Here is a 16854-nt window from a genome sequence, read left to right on the forward strand (position 1 = left end):
TGTTTCAATGTATGTATTGTATCTGCATGTGTATTTGTATGTAGATATGTATCTGTGTGTGTGGGTGTGTTTCTATGTATGTGGATATGTAGCTGTATGTGTACCTGACTCTGTGTGGGTACATGGATGGATGTGCGTGCAGGGGTGTGTCTCTGTGTTGGCATGTCTCTGACTCCAGGCCTCCAGCAATATAACTGATTCTTGACTGTGTCTGAAATGACAGGAAGCCCTTCCAGATCAAACCCACTGCAATTAGTTCCTGAAGGCAGTGACTCACCAGCACCTTCTCAGGGCAACTGGAGAGGAGGAGCTGTCAATGGAATCCATGGCTGTGACACATCCTGCAAATGAGTCACCTCCCATGGTGCCATATCTCCAATTGCCATTACCTGAACGTTTGACATTTTAAACTGCAGCCTTGGAATTTTGGTGGGAGAGAGTTCTAGATTTCCACTCCTTGGTGTGTAGGGAATTGTTTCCTGATCATTCCTTTAACTACCCTGAACACTGAAATTCGATCACTACTTTCATCTTCTGTATTTGAGCACTGGTTAATGCAACTTCTCCTCATTATTTTTATCATTTTAGCTCCAGGATCATTCTGATCAACTCCACTCCCTCCAAGGCCAGTGTGATGTTTTTGAGTTGTGGGACCAAGCCCTGCCATCCTCCAGTGTACCATAATCTGCCAGGCCTCAAGCCCCATGAATGAATAAACTTGATCCTTGTGGGGTCCCTGTGGGGCTTTTGACCCCTTGAAGCCATAGAAACGACATAAAAAGCAGGATTAGGCCATTCAGCCCATCAAGCCTTCTCCATCATTTGGTAAGATCATGGTTGTGGCCTGAATACCACTTCCTGCCGATACCTACAATTCTTGACTCCCTTTATTGATCAAAAGGCTATCTCTCAGCCTTGACTGAATTCAATGACCCAGAGCTTCCACTGCTCTCCATTGAAGAGAACTCGCTGAGAAAAGGATTCTTCCTCATTTCCCTCTTAAATGAGGGAGCCCTTAAACTGCGCCCACAGTTTTAGAGTTCCCACACAAAGGCAAACATCCTCTTGCAGTGAATCTGCCTTTACTTTTGCGGTCACTGTACACCGGTCAGGGTTTCACCGGTCCTTCTGTGACCTGGGTAATGTGACCAACACAAGCAACATGTCACTCTGCCAGAGTAAGATGGGGAATTTCGGAATGAAAATGACATGCGGCAGGGTGAAGAAGATTGCTATGGAAACTATAAGGGTTGCCATAGTAAATACTCCTTTTCACAGGAAATTTGTGTTCTTACTTCATGCTTTTAAAGGTGTTGTTCATTGGGTTTTGTGACAGGAATGAGATGACATCAATGTAGCTGTGTGGTTAAAGACCCAACAGAACTGAATTAAAGATAGGGATGCCCACAGCCCCTTTCAATATTAGGCATGGTTCAGCTTGATAGATAGGACTGCACAGTGCTGAATCAGAATGTGATTTAGAAGTTTTTCTTTCCTCATGTATTATCGGCTACTACCTCACTTAAAGCATTTACAGATATCGGACCAAGAACGAGATTGCTGATCGCTGCTGGAGAAAGGGGAAGGCTAGGGAAGTTCAACCTCAAAAATCATGGGAGTCAAGGGTTCAGGTGGCACCTCCCTGAAGATAAGGGCATAAGTCACAGAAATAGGCCATTTGGCCCATTGAGTCTGGTCCATCACTTAATGAGATCATAGCTGATCTGCTAATTCTCAATTTCCTTTCTCCCCATAACCCTTGACACCCTGACTGAACAAAAATCTGTCTTGCTCAGCCTTAATGACCTAGCCTTGACAGCCCTCTGCAGTGAAGAATCCCACAGATTCCCTATTAGAAGAAAAGGAATTCCTCTTTATATGTCTTCAATGAGTGACTCCTTACTCTGAGCTCATGTCCCCTGATCCAATGCTAATTTATTACCTCCAACACAGTGGGCTTTTTTAAAGTGGCCTAATGTGTTGTACCTTAAACATCTTCTGAAAATGCAAATACATCACATCCACATGTAGTGATCTGATTCGTGTTTCTTTTCCTTTCTAAATAAAATGTGTTACATTGACAGTTTCACAATCCTCTGGGACTTTTTCTGTGTTTTCTGTACAGTCTGTCCCACTTTGGATGTCGTTATCCAAACAGCTGCCCTGTAATGCTGCAATGCTCTTTTGCTTTGTAAGCCTACATTTCCCCTCTCCCAAACTCTTTCCCCTGTAAGTCAGACATTTAAACTCCTTGACTTTATTTACCCTAATTCAGTTTGCCTGTGGTTCAGGCAGTAATCCAGAAAACATCATCTTGGAGATTCTGCCTTCTTATTTAGTTCTTAAAAACTTTCAGCAGAACCTCCTTTTCAGTCCTATCAATGTCGCTGGTATCAACAACGAGATCCCTCCTGTCCAACTCCAACTTCCCCTCCGTGTTGGAGAAGATGCCCTTAACCCAGCATTGGGCAGGCATCACATTCTTTGGGACGCCCACTTATGGCTAATTATGGCTTACGCCTAATTATTCTATCCCCTATTTCCTCCCCCACTTAAATGGCTTCCTGTACCAAAGTGCCATGGTCAGTTTACTCATCTTTCCTGCAGTTCCATTGCCATCCTCACAGCTTGCCTCATAACTGTTGGACAACTGCAAGGGTCAAGGCTCCTCAGTTGCAATCCCACCCCCTGTCCTCATACCGACTTTACCCTCTTGACCTGAATTGCAGACCAGTTTTGAGTTATCTAGTCTGAAGGCTGTCTGACTGGTCTCAAGAGCAAAGTGTCCAGGTAACTTTCCGCTTCCCTGATGTGGCACAACAACTGCAGCTCAGCTTTCACTTCCTTACCTCGGATTGGAACTTCTTCATTTTGCAACACTTGCTACAGACGTGTTCACATTGGTGTCCAGCAGTGTCCACATGCTGTAGCTGCAATACATCACCCATCCTACCTTCACCATTGTATTTGGTTTAATAAATAAATAAATTATTTTAGATTCCCTGCATTTTTACACTTTACTGTAATGATATTTTTGTTTCTATAATCTAAAACTCACCAGTACCAATTTGATTCTTAAGCAGCCATGATAAGGAAAGAGAGATGTGAGAAAGAAACCCACTGGGTACCTAAATACAAACTGAAGACCTTACCTGTACCTGAAAGACTAGAAACATTCACCAATCCTACTCAGCTATCAGCTTCTTCCCTTGTTCTCGCCTTGTGCTGTGAATTGTGAGGCTCTCTGGTTATGGTCTCACTGTAGGTTGGCCTCTCAATCCACACCTTTATCCTCTCCCACTTACCTCTTCACTCCTTGTAGTGAAACCTTAGTTAAAGCACCACTGCCCCTTTTTTGCACTGAATTCCCACAATTGGAACCAAATTTCCAAGAGGATAGTGACTCACCCAGCCTTCACCTCACTCCTACACCCTGACTGTGCCCCCTCTTGACATTGCGGTAGAGGAATTCCCTTTCTTATATGGATCTGCTCAGAGACCTCTTTTAGCTACAGTGATCAGCACCTCATTTAGATAAAGGAAATTCATGTGCTTGAATCTTACAGCCAGAATCAGGCAGGAATTACTTCCTTTAATTAGGCTGTTTTAAATTACTTACAAGCCTATTGTCAGTTGAATTCCCATTTTAAACCAAATTTCCAAGTACAGTCTCATTCAGGTTTCATCTCACTCCACTAAAGTCTCCCACACTCTGACCTTTACTGATATACCTGCCACAGAGGAAGCGCAGTGAAGGTTCATCAGATTGATCCCTGTGGCCATGGAATTGGTATCTGAGGTGAAAGGGAGCAGGCTGGAGTTGTGCTCCCTGGAGTTTGGAAGAACCAAGAGGCCATGTCATAGGAACTTACAGAATTCCTAACACGTAAATGCAGGAAGGAAGTTTCCCAAGCTGTGGGTTCGACATCCAGGGGCACACAATCTCAGAATATGAGGCAGACCATTTAGGACTGAGATGAGGAGATATTTCTTCATTTGAAGGGTAGTGAATCTGTAGATTTCTCTACCCCAGAGGATTGTGAAGATTCAATCATTGAATTGAGCTCAATAGGTTTCAATATTTAAAGATATCGGGATATGGGGACAATGTGGAAAAATGTCTTAAGGTGGTTAATTGGTCATGATCTAGGATGGTAGAACCTGCTCAAGGACTTGAGTGGATTATTCCTGCTGCTGTGTTCCTACCATTGACCACTCCAGTGCATTGGTGGATGGTGTCCCATGTTATATCATATGTAAAATTGAGGTCATCCCAATCTGTGCTTCCCATATCCTTTCTTGCACTAAACCCCATTCCCCTACCAACTCTTTGCTCACCAGCTCAACATTGGCTTCTGGCTAAGCAACTCATTGATTTAAATATTTACACCCTTGCTTTTAAATGGCGTCACCCCTCTCTATCTCTGCAAAGCTACAATTCTTCTGGTCTCTTGCATGTTGTGTGTCCGAATTATTTTACCATTAGTAACTGTGGTTTCAGCCAGCTTCATGTGTTCTACGTTCAGTAATTCCTTCCCAAACCTCTCCAACTCTCTACCTCTTCTTTTAATGACATCCCTTAAAACTTACCTTTTTACAAAAAGTTTTTGATCACCTGACCCTATAAGACAAATTGTTGTATTTTTGTTTCGTTGTGCTGTTGTGAAGTGGATTGGGGGGTTTTGTTATTTTAAAGGAGCTATATAATTGTGAGTTGCTGTTGTTGTTGTAACTGTTGGCCAAATTTTGAGGGATGTGTAGTGACATTCTAACATTTGCTATTCTTATTTCTGTTCCTGCTGTTCCTTGTTCTCTTAGTCATTGGCTATATTCACCAAGTCCTTCAGAACACTCACTTTGCTATTTATTCTTAACAGGTCTGACCCAGCGACACCCTGGATACAAAGAGGTAAAAAGTTCTGCTGCTCACGGATAGTGGGATTAAGCCCCTCACTGCCACTGGGTTTTTAATTGATTCTTGGGTTATTGAAGACTGACCTCTATCGTTTATCTCGGGAGCAGATTGAGGGTTTGACGACACTGAATGTGTTGAGCAGGTTACGGATATAGAGAGGATAGTACAGGACTCTTCCTGGATCCTGTCACACCCAACCACAACTTGACTGAATCCCAACTCTGTGCTTGGGCCCACTGGGGTTTATCCCCACTTCCTCACTTCTGGCTCCGTCTCCTCTTTCCCCCAGCCCCGAACCCTCTTAGTTACAGTCATAGAATCGCTACAATGCAGGTGTAGGCCATGTGGCCCACTGAGTCTGCATCATTCCTCTGAAGAGCATCCCACCCTGACCCACTCCCCCACCCTGTCCCTGTAACTCCGAACTAACCATAGCTCATCCATCTAGCCAGCATGTCTAGAGCTCCATCTCTTCTTTTTGAGCTCCACCGTTCCCCCCCCCAGCAGCATCCCCTCTTCCCTAGCCATCCCCAATCCCTCTTCTCAAGCTTTTTCCTCCCAGATTCTGACACCACCCACTCTGGTGTAACTCCACTCAATGATCTCTAGCTCCTCCCCTAGGACCAGGCACCACTCCCCCTGGTTTGGGCTATAGCTCCTCCCTATGCTCTATGGTCCACTTCATTTGGTTCTTGGCCCGGCAAATTCTTTATTGCAGCCCGTCACACTCTGGGCTTAGCCCCAACCCCTATCTGGGCTTTAACCCATTCCTTGGGTCTTGAGCTCCTCCTTGACCGAGGAATGGTTAGTTGCCTGGGCAATAGGTCTCCACCCCCCAGCACCGTTAAGCTCCAGCTCTCCCTCCTTCGGAAATAGCTCCCCGCCCACCCGCCCCCGCCCCCCCCCGCCCCCCCCCCCCGCCCCCCCCGCCCCCCCACACCCCCCCCACCCGCCCCCCCCACACCCCCCCCACCCCCCACCCCCCCCGCCCCCCCACACCCCCACCACACCCCCCCCGCCCCCCCACACCCCCCCCACCCCCCCCCACCCGCCCCCCCCCACACCCCCCCCACCCCCCCCACACCCCCCCCACCCCCACCCCCCACCCCCCACACCCCCCCCCACCCCCACCCCCCACCCCCCACACCCCCCCCACCCCCACCCCCCACCCCCAACCCCCACCCCCCACCCCCAACCCCCACCCCCCACCTCCCACCCCCCACCTCCCACCCCCCCACCTCCCACCCCCCCACCTCCAATCTCTAACTCTTCACCCCTCTCCCTGGCTGTAACCCCACTCTACTGAGTTCCTGTTCCAACCTTCCAGCTATTCCTAAGCAAAGTTCCAAACTAATGCAGCGATCCCAGTCCTTTTCCTGACTCCATCCATTTCCTCTGCCCTTTGCTCTATTGTCATTTTATCTTTCTCACCTCGAAGTGCTCTCTCCTTGTCCCCACTTGCAGTCAATTACCTGTTATCTCATCAGGGTAGCTCCTGAGGTCTTGTCCGATATCCCTGCTTTATTCATTCATCCTGACTGGCCAGGAGCTGGTAAACACTGGGCTTGATGCTTGATCTGTTTTGTCATTTTTCATCTCCCGACGAGAGAGAGAGAGGGGAGGGAGAGAGAGAGAGAGAGAGAGAGAGCCTTGTTGTAACAAATCATGGGACTGTGGCCCTGTGACTGAGTAGTGAGGGATTGACGTCTAGCTGTGAAGGTTCTGTACAGTGAGAAAGATAATGTCCAAGTGGAGAACCTGGGGAAGAATCTGCTGCTGGTCCTGCTCAGCCTCTGACTCCAGCCTGGGGAATGTTTGGAATGGAGGGCAAGCTTCATTTGAGGTAACTCCAGCCTGTTGGCTATCACCGAACAAGGATGTTTTTAAGAGGAACCGTTATGCAGCAGAAGCAAATGGAGAGTTGTGCTGATTGAGTTAGATGAGGAAGGTTTGGGAATAGGCTCAAGTGGAATATAAGTGCTGCTGTGTAGACTGGTTGGGCCAAATGGTCTCTTTTGGAGCCGCAATTTCTGTGCAAATTTCATGTAAAATGTTCCCAGGGTGTGACCACAGGGAGGGAGCAGCAAAGGGGAGTCACAGTCTCAGAGAGACCAAGAATTAAGACAGTGTTCAAAATGACCACAATTATTAATTTGTATTTGAGATCTTCAGATTGAACTATTGTCATCGAATGCCTTGCTTGGGTTTTAACTCTGGAGGTTTGGTGAATTTTTGGCTGTGTATATTTTGAGTTATTAACCTTGTATTCAACAGTTGTTGAATGTCTACAGTATATACATTAGGTTATCCTGGCAGATTGGGGAATGTTGTTCTCAAGCAGCACCTGGACAGCAGGATGTGATCTGTTGTAAAGAGACGGGTCCCAATAGGGGTATTGTTTTAATTGTTTAATCACTGTGGGTCATTATCACTATTTTCAGTCTGGCAATAACTTCAGTCAGAGTCAGAGCTGGACAAACCCTTCCTTAACAACAGGCCCCTCCCACACTAGGAGTTGGGTAACCCACTTAAGATCAGGCCCCTCCCACATTAGGAACAGGGGTAACCACTTCCCTAACAATACATGTCTAGCATATTAGGAGGTGGGGTAATCCCCCTTTGACAACAGGTATCCTCCCCCTGCCACTTGATGCTGGGTTAACTCTGTCCCTAACAACAGGCCCTTCACACATTAGAGGCTGGGGTAAAACCCCACCAACAGCAGGCTCCTCCCAAATTAGGAACAGGGATAACCCCTCCCACCACAGGCTCCTCCAACATTGGGAAATGGAGTCACCTCACCCTTAGCAGGCCCCTCCCACTTTGAACAGTGTAACCCTGCCCCTTACAGGCCCAACCCACAATAGGAGCTGAGATGACCACCCCAACAGGACCCTCCCACTTTGAGCTAAGGTAACCCTGCCCCAACAACAGGGCCCTCCCACATGAGCTGGGGTAACCGCACCCCTAACACCAGGCCTTTCCCTTACTGTAGGAACTGGAAGATCCCTCATTACAACAACTCCCCTCCCTCCTTCCCCTCCATTATGGGAGCCTGGGTAGTCTTGACCTATGTCTGCTTGGATGATGCGCTGAAATCTCTGGAACGGGCCTTGAATCCACGACCTTCTTTCCCAGAGAGAGTGCTGCCCACTGAGCCAAGCTGCAGGGGCAGGAAAGGTGGGGTTGTCACTGGCGATCATGTGATATTGACCAGGGAGGAGGTCAGTGGGCTGTTTTGAGGCTGATGTTTGTCACAGCAATGGGTGATTATTCACCGTATGTCCCAACACTGTCTCGATACGAACGCTGTTTTCTCTTTTTGCAGCTGACTGAGGTTGCTGAGTCGCCGAGAAGTCCGTTTGTCTGCGAGCCCCGTCTGTACCACACACTGCAGGCCCAAAAACCCAGCAGGCACAGGAGCCGCAGCAACAGCATTCCGATAGGGTGCAAGAACTACACCCAGGGCCACCAATGGGTACGCTGCATCAACACTAATCTCCATACAACAGCCACTACCTGTCCAATAGGTTGCCTCCTCCCCAAATCCACTGATCCTTATGATGACTTTTACCGTTGCAATGTTTCCCCTTGTCCCAAACCTGTAGCCCTCCCTGGACCTATCCGTGGGTTGAACAGTGTCAGTTGTGGCTCAGTGGGCACCACTCTCGTCTCTGAGACAGAAGGTTCTGGGTTCAAGTCCTGCTCCGGAGAATTGAGCACAAAAGTCAAGGTCGCAGCACTGAGGGAGTGCAGCGTTGTTGGAGATGTCATCTTTCAGACAGTCCATTAAAAAGGGTGGCCGTGTCTGCCATCTCGGAATAGCTGGCGCATTTTGCCTGGTGTCTTGGCCAACGTTCCTGCCCTCAACCAACATCACTAGAGCAGAGTATTTGGCCGTTATTTCACTGTCAGTGGGAGCCTGCTGTATGCTAATTGGCAGGTACACTTACGACATTACAACAGTAGCTGCACTTCAAAATGTACTTCACTGCCGGTAAAGCACGTTAGAATGTCTTGACGCCATGAAAGGTGCTAGCGAAATGTAAGCCTTTCATCACAAGAAATTGTAATGTTTTTATTTATTCCAGAGAAGTGGCCTACGATTTGGGACTGCGGCCTCTTATCTAAACCTGGAGAAACTGGGGGAAGGATCCTACTCCACGGTGTACAAGGGGATCAGCAGGTTGGTTGTAATATTCTCAGTCATCCTCCTTGTATCCATTTCACCTACCCCTCCAGGCTAGGTTCCCCAGCATTCCAAACCTTCCTCCAACTCCCCAGTCTTCCTCCAAGAGAAGAAATGCACTAAGAAAAGTCGAAACAGATGTTAACCATCCTCTTGGTCTGTGCAGGATAAATGGCAATCTTGTTGCCTTGAAGGTGATTAAAATGCAAGAGGAAGAAGGTGTGCCTTTCACCGCAATCCGTGAGGGTAAGTATAGAGTGAGGGTGTTTGATATATACCATAATGCAATCTAGTAATGGATGCTACAGAATAAGTGTATAATTCAAAGTAGTGGATGCAGGCTGAGGGTGAGTTACACTTAACCATAATTATCTGCAGTGAGTGACTATACCTTGTGCATGTTATATGTACCGTAATTCAATGTGGTTGGGGTGTGAACAGTGATGAGGGTGAGTTATATATACTATAATTAGTGTCATTGTGGGATTATGCAGAATAAGGGTGTGTTATCTATACTGTAGTTAACAATACTAAGTGTGTTTCAGAGTGAGGATGTGTTATATGTACTGTAAGGCACTCTAGTGAGGGGTAATACAGAGTGAAATGTGTGTTATATGTACCGTAAGGCACTCTAGTGAGGGGTAATACAGAGTGAAATGTGTGTTATATGTACCGTAAGGCACTCTAGTGAGGGGTAATACAGAGTGAAATGTGTGTTATATCTACCGTAAGGCACTCTAGTGAGGGGTAATACAGAGTGAAATGTGTGTTATGTCTACCGTAAGGCACTCTAGTGAGGGGTAATACAGAGTGAAATGTGTGTTATATCTACCGTAAGGCACTCTAGTGAGGGGTAATACAGAGTGAAATGTGTGTTATATCTACCGTAAGGCACTCTAGTGAGGGGTAATACAGAGTGAAATGTGTGTTATATCTACCGTAAGGCACTCTAGTGAGGGGTAATACAGAGTGAAATGTGTGTTATATCTACCGTAAGGCACTCTAGTGAGGGGTAATACAGAGTGAAATGTGTGTTATGTCTACCGTAAGGCACTCTAGTGAGGGGTAATACAGAGTGAAATGTGTGTTATATGTACCGTAAGGCACTCTAGTGAGGGGTAATACAGAGTGAAATGTGTGTTATATGTACCGTAAGGCACTCTAGTGAGGGGTAATACAGAGTGAAATGTGTGTTATATGTACCGTAAGGCACTCTAGTGAGGGGTAATACAGAGTGAAATGTGTGTTATATCTACCGTAAGGCACTCTAGTGAGGGGTAATACAGAGTGAAATGTGTGTTATATCTACCATAAGGCACTCTAGTGAGGGGTAATACAGAGTGAAATGTGTGTTATATGTACCGTAAGGCACTCTAGTGAGGGGTAATACAGAGTGAAATGTGTGTTATATCTACCGTAAGGCACTCTAGTGAGGGGTAATACAGAGTGAAATGTGTGTTATATGTACCGTAAGGCACTCTAGTGAGGGGTAATACAGAGTGAAATGTGTGTTATATCTACCGTAAGGCACTCTAGTGAGGGGTAATACAGAGTGAAATGTGTGTTATATGTACCGTAAGGCACTCTAGTGAGGGGTAATACAGAGTGAAATGTGTGTTATATCTACCGTAAGGCACTCTAGTGAGGGGTAATACAGAGTGAAATGTGTGTTATATCTACCGTAATTTAGTCCAGGGAGAAATAATTTGGAGTTAGGGTGTGTTACATATACTGCGTGTCGTTACAATGAGGGGTAGTTCTAAGTGAAGGTATGCAATATATATTCAATACACCGGCAATATAAATCATTGCAGTGTATAGATACAGAATGCAGGTGTGTTATAATAACCTTTAATGTTTAGCAGAGGTGTTTGGGATAAAGTGAAAATCTGCATAATCCACTCCAGTGAGTAATGGTAGAGATTGAGGGTGTGTTTTGTATGTCATAATTTACTTCAGTGAATAATTATACAATGGGGCTATGATATATATAATGTGGTGATGGTAACTTATAATGAGCATGCGTATATTTACTGTAATTCACTGCAGTGAGAGTAGGTACAAAGTGAAGAAATGTTAGAAATACCATTACTCATTGCAGTGAGGGATGGTACAGATTGGGGATATGTTATATATACTATAATTCACCCCATTGAGGATGGCTACAGAGCAATGGTGTATTTCATGTACTGTACATCATTGCGGCAGGGGATGGATCAGAGTGAAGGTCTGAATGGTATATCATAAATCATAGTCGCAAGTGTAGGTACAGAGTGAGGATATGTTATGCATGATGTTATTCACGACAGTGGGGGATGGTACAATGATGGAGTGTTCTCACACAGTTAATCAGTGTAGTTTGGTGGATCAGTGTGAGTGAATGCTGCAGGGTAACAGGGCAGACTTGCTGTTATAAATGACCTTTACTCTATTCCCGAAAAACAATCTTGTCTCTGAATGCTTTTTCCATCATGTCTGCAGCCTCGCTACTGAAGGGTTTAAAACACAGCAATATTGTGCTTCTGCATGACATCATCCACACGCAGGAGACTCTGACCTTTGTTTTTGAATATGTGGTGAGTTTACAGCTGGTGTGTGTGTGTGTGTGTGTGTGTGTGTGTGTGTGTGCGCGCGCGCACGTGCGCGCATAAACCAAACAGATCTGCTGTGTGCTGATTCAACATCAGTTTATATTCAGAAGCAAACATGAAAGGGGAAAGCAATTTTAATAGCACAGAGACTGGAAAGAGTGGACTGTGTAAGTTAGTCATTCGTGAACAAAACTTAAAATTTATACAAAGTCCGTGGACAGAATTTGGAATTTGATGCCCTGAGTTAACAACTTGTATAGCACCTTTAATATAGTAAAACTACACATGGCATTTCACATGAGTGTCATCAGACAAAATGTGACATCCAGCAATATAGGACAGGTTTCCAAAAGCTTGCTCCAGTGCCCTATGTTTTAAGAGATGTCTTAAAGGAGGAGAGGCAGATGAAAGGATCATGAGAGAATTCCAGAGCTCAGGCCCTTGTGAGCTTAGGACATGACCACCGATGGAGGGGGAGAAATAGATTGAGGTTGTACAAGAGACAAGAGTTCTGGGGATGCAGAGGATTTCAGAGACATGAGATTGGATTTCCACTGAAGCAGGAACATGGTGCCATCGAAGGGCGATTCACCCCTCGAGACTGTTTTTCCATTTAGTTGGATTGTGACTGGTCTTTGCATCACACCCAGTAGACGTTGTCCCAGGAATGATGCACAGTTTGTTGACTGTCATGTGGTTGCACATATGCAACAGTTACATGGTAACTGCCAGAACCACCATAGAAGAACAGTTTGTACTCAGACACTAATGAAGGACTAGTGTGGATGTTCACAACGCACAAGAAGAGAAAGAGTTTTGAGAGGATGAGGCACAGATGCCATGTGTCATGGAGATAGAGCACTGTACCATGGAGCTGGGAGGATAGAGAGGGGGTGACTTGCGATCAAGGGGTGGATCAGATTTCCTTGGACGTGCTTGAAAAGGGACGGATGTGACTGTGGATCTTGTTTTGGTGGAAATGAAGATGTAGGGGGTGGGGTAGCAGGGAGAGGGTTTTGATATTTTGGCGCTCGCAGTTGAGAGCTGCCAGTGTCTCAGAGGTGGTTAGCGGGATGCCGAGACTTGCAGACAACATTAAGGATCTTGAAATCTATCCAGCGAGAAGCAAGGGGCCACTGGAGATGGGAATGGCGGATGGAGTGCCTGTTGAGTAGGGGTGAGAAAGGTGGGCAATGTCCTTGTGTGTGTGTGCGTGGGTCTGTGAGTGAAAGCTTTTGGGTGGTGGGCTCAAATCAGCACCAACATGGGTTTGAACGTGTGGGCATCTCCTTGTCAGAGTGGGAAGCTCGAGGGAGCTGGCACAGAAGCAAGTTAGTGGGATCCATAAGAAACCAGCCTCTCTCAGGCTGACAGACACATAGCGGACGGGCCGAATGGCCTGTTTCTGTGTTGTCCAGTTTGTGCCTATAGACTCCTGGGATGAAGAAGTTAATTTCCGGGGAAGAATTGGCCAGTTGGCCCTGTACGCTTTAGAGTTTAGAAGAATGTGAGGTGATCTTAGGGAACATCTAAGATCCTGAGGGTACTTGACAGAATGCATGCTGAAAGGAATTTTGCCCCTTGTGGGAGGACTGGAACTAAGGGATAGTTTCAAAAAAAGAGGTCTCCTTATTGTGACAAATGTGGAGAAGGTCATTAGTTTATGGAACTCTCTTTCACAGAGAGCAACGGCGGTTGGGGGATTAAGCAATGTTTTTGAGGCAAACGTAGAATCAAAATTCTTGACTAACAAGGGAGCTAAATATTTTACAGTGTAGACAGGCCAGTGGATTGAGGCCCAGTCAGACCTGCGATGGTGTTAGTGCATGGCAGAGTCAGCTTGAGGAGCTGAGTATTGTTCCCCTTTTCCTACTCATGTGCTTAAAGAAGAGAGGGAGGAAGGGATACTGAAGTAAATAGAAAATTGCCCTCAGAGGTTAAGATTAAGAATAACAACAAGTAAACTGACCAAGAAAGGTATCACACTGCTACTCAGTGTTACTTACAGCTCATTCCAGTTTCTTCCTCCTTCTAGCAAACTGACCTCGCACAGTACATGACCCAGCACCCAGGAGGCCTGCACACACACAATGTCAAGGTAGGTTGTGGTTCAAGGTGCAGAGTTTCCCCCTCCCATTAACTAAGGCTGGTAATAGTGAGTGAGGGTGAGGACGTGATCCTCCATTCAACCATGAGTCCTGAGTTGATCCCGTAAAATATAGGTGCTGGATTAACCCGACAATAACGTACCTTAACCGCACATCTTACTGTGTTTCATTCACACTCTGAATGTCACTGCCCTTCCCTGAAGGTGCTCACACAAACTGGAGTGAAACTCCATTGCAATTGGTCACTCCATGGTTCCATTAGCAGTGGTGACAGTCACTCGTTAGCTTCATCAGCTTACACTTCTTCCAAGGCCTATACAGGCAGTTCTTCCAAGGCCTATACAGGCAGTTCTTCCAAGGCCTATACAGGCAGTTCTTCCAAAATGCCTTAGTTGTGTTCCTGTGTCACCCAGTAGTGTACAGAAAGCACACAACATAAACAGCACCATAAACAGTGTTGCCAATCCAATCGCGTGATAGCCAACACACGCTTTAGAAACAGCATTCCCTGTTCACCCAATCGCATTGCAGTGATTTGTGTTAATGAAAGATACATTAGAGCAGAACTGATTGTACATCCTGCTTCCAAACACATTCCAGTGACATCAGTTTATTCTGACTGATTCTGTATCAATAAACTATTTTTTTGCTATCTTCTTTCCTCACGTGAGCATCATTTATTTTCAGCTGGCCCTGAAACCATTCTGTAGTTTTAGCCATTCCATCAGCTACTTTTGTTTTTGTAGGTTCGGTATCGGTTTCCCTCAGCTTGTTTGGCAGTGCCCACCACAGTTAGCCGAGGTGTGATCAACCTAAAGCTGGATACAACTGAAGTGTATTTGTTTCCCTTTGTATTCCTGTCCCTTTGGAAAAAGATCAACATTCCAGTAGCCTTTATGATCGAATCCTGACAACGATTCAAATAAACAGGACATGTAGTGAAACCTGTTCTTGTTCCTATGGTGACCATTCCTCATGTCACCCTGCTGGGCCAGGCTCAGCCCTGAGAGCCCTGTTATTGCACTGTTTCCTGAATAACAAACAGGCAGCTCTCTTCCCTTCCAGCTCTTTCTCTTTCAACTCCTGCGAGGCCTAGCGTACATTCATCACTGCCACATCCTTCACCGTGACCTGAAACCACAGAACCTGCTCATCAGCTGTGTTGGAGAGCTCAAGCTGGCGGACTTCGGTCAGTCCATTATATGTGAGTGTGTGTGTGAGAGAGAGTGGGCAAGGGTCTGTGTCTGAGTGCGTGGGAGAAGGGGTTGAGTGTTACAATGTGAGTGTGTTCACCTCTCTGCCTGCATGTGCGTTATATGCATGCTTGGGTTTCGTCTGTATGTGTGTGTGTATGTTTCTCTCTGCCTGTATGTACCTGAGTGTGCCTCTCTATCTCTGCCTGTATGCATCCGTATGCGTGTCTGTCTGTCTGTCTGTCTCTCTCTCTCCCTGGATGTACCCATGTGCATGCCTCTTTCTCTGCCCATATGTACCTGTGTGCGTGCGCCTCTCTGCCTGTATGCTGTGTGTGTATGCATGTATGTGTGTGTGTGTGAATGTTTCTGATCGACACCTTTCACTGGGAGAGTTGATGAAGAGTTCTCTGCAATAACTGTCCAGACTCTGTGGCCTCGGTTTACCCTGCGCGAACAAATCAATTTTTTTGGACCTTCAATCCTCTGGTGAGCATTTTCGTCGTACACCCGAGCATGCCTGAAACAGATGGCTTCAGCCATTCTATCAGCTCCCTTGTCTCAGAACCAGTTTCTCACAGTCAGTTCTTTCTCTGTTCGGACCAACAGGACTGGCAAGAGCGAAGTCTGTGCCCAGTCAGACCTACTCCTCCCAGGTGGTGACGTTGTGGTACCGACCTCCAGACGTCCTCCTTGGGGCGACCGATTACTCCACAGCCCTGGACATCTGGTGAGGACTCTTCACATCCTTTCCAATGAAAACCTGTGGTGACTCCGGGATACATTCAGGAATATTTGCTCCCTGAGCTGGGTGGTGGCGGGAGCCTTGGAGGTGGAGTCTAGGTTTAGCCCCTCACTGACAGTTAGTAATGGGAGGAGACCATTCATCCCCTGGATAGCCTGCCCCAATATTCCACTAGATCTTATCGAACTTAACTCCATCATCCTTTATACTCTTAACCAACAAACATCCAGCAGCCTCAGTGTTGAAACTTTCAGTTGTCCTGCGGTCCCTATGATGTTTGGGGGCTTGGGGGGGGGGGGGGGGGGGTGAGGTATGTAGTTCCTTTTCTCCCCGTCCTTTCATGTGAAGGTATGCTTCCTGACTTTGACCCTGTATGAACAAAGTCTAATTGCCCAGGCTTGTGATCCCAAACCCCATCTGCATCCACAGATCCACCCCCCGTGTCCACCCCCCCCCCCCCCCCCCAACCCCACCATCTAACTCTCCAGTTGAGGGTAGGCATTCTCCTGTTGTCAATGTGGATAGCACTTGCTAGCAGCATGCTGAGCCAAGAGGCACAGGGTAACAACTGGGGTAATGGGGAGCTGGGCTATTCTTCCAACTCCAAGGTATCGAATTCAGTTCGCAGGCCTGGTTGAGAGGAACTAACTTACTGCTTTCTTGTTTCATTTTGTGAGGCAAATACCAATGTTAAAGATGACAAAATGCAGAAACATGAAGGAGCTGGTTAGGCCTTCAAGCTAACTCTGCCATTTGATAAGAGTTGTGTTCTCAATACCACTTCTCTGCCTTGATGATATTCCAGACCCAGCCTCTAGTGCTGTCTGGAGAGGAGTGTTCCATAGCCTAAACAACCCTCTGAGAGAGAAAAAAAATTCTCATTCCATCTTAAGAGGAAGACCCCTCATTCTTAACCTGTATTCAGTACCTGTGGTTTCTCCCACAAGGGAAACCACCTTCCCATTGTCCACCCTATCATGTCCCTGCAAGATCTTTCCTTGTAGAGTTGGCCTCATTTTGCAGAGTTGGATCCTTGAGTTTAAAGAACTCATGTTGCACAATCCAACATGCCTGCTCAATCAATGATTCATCACAATTCTTTATATTAGGATT

General features: G+C 46.4%; 1 protein-coding gene across 2 annotated transcripts in view; it reads left to right on the forward strand.

Moving 5' to 3' along the window:
* Nucleotides 1-16854, forward strand: part of cdk15 (cyclin-dependent kinase 15) — a 35026-nt gene that overhangs the window by 952 nt on the left and 17220 nt on the right. The window contains exons 2-9 of one of the 2 annotated variants that reach the window (XM_072578451.1): nucleotides 4878-4909; nucleotides 8244-8393; nucleotides 9007-9101; nucleotides 9271-9350; nucleotides 11586-11680; nucleotides 13731-13793; nucleotides 14869-14992; nucleotides 15606-15726. In XM_072578451.1, the coding sequence (XP_072434552.1) occupies nucleotides 4878-4909; nucleotides 8244-8393; nucleotides 9007-9101; nucleotides 9271-9350; nucleotides 11586-11680; nucleotides 13731-13793; nucleotides 14869-14992; nucleotides 15606-15726 (760 nt within the window). The remainder of the gene's footprint in view (nucleotides 1-4877; nucleotides 4910-8243; nucleotides 8394-9006; nucleotides 9102-9270; nucleotides 9351-11585; nucleotides 11681-13730; nucleotides 13794-14868; nucleotides 14993-15605; nucleotides 15727-16854) is intronic. The other variant, XM_072578452.1, reaches the window with a different exon arrangement.

The sequence above is a fragment of the Chiloscyllium punctatum genome, chromosome 10 (genome assembly GCF_047496795.1).
Source record: "Chiloscyllium punctatum isolate Juve2018m chromosome 10, sChiPun1.3, whole genome shotgun sequence".
NCBI lineage: Eukaryota > Metazoa > Chordata > Chondrichthyes > Orectolobiformes > Hemiscylliidae > Chiloscyllium > Chiloscyllium punctatum.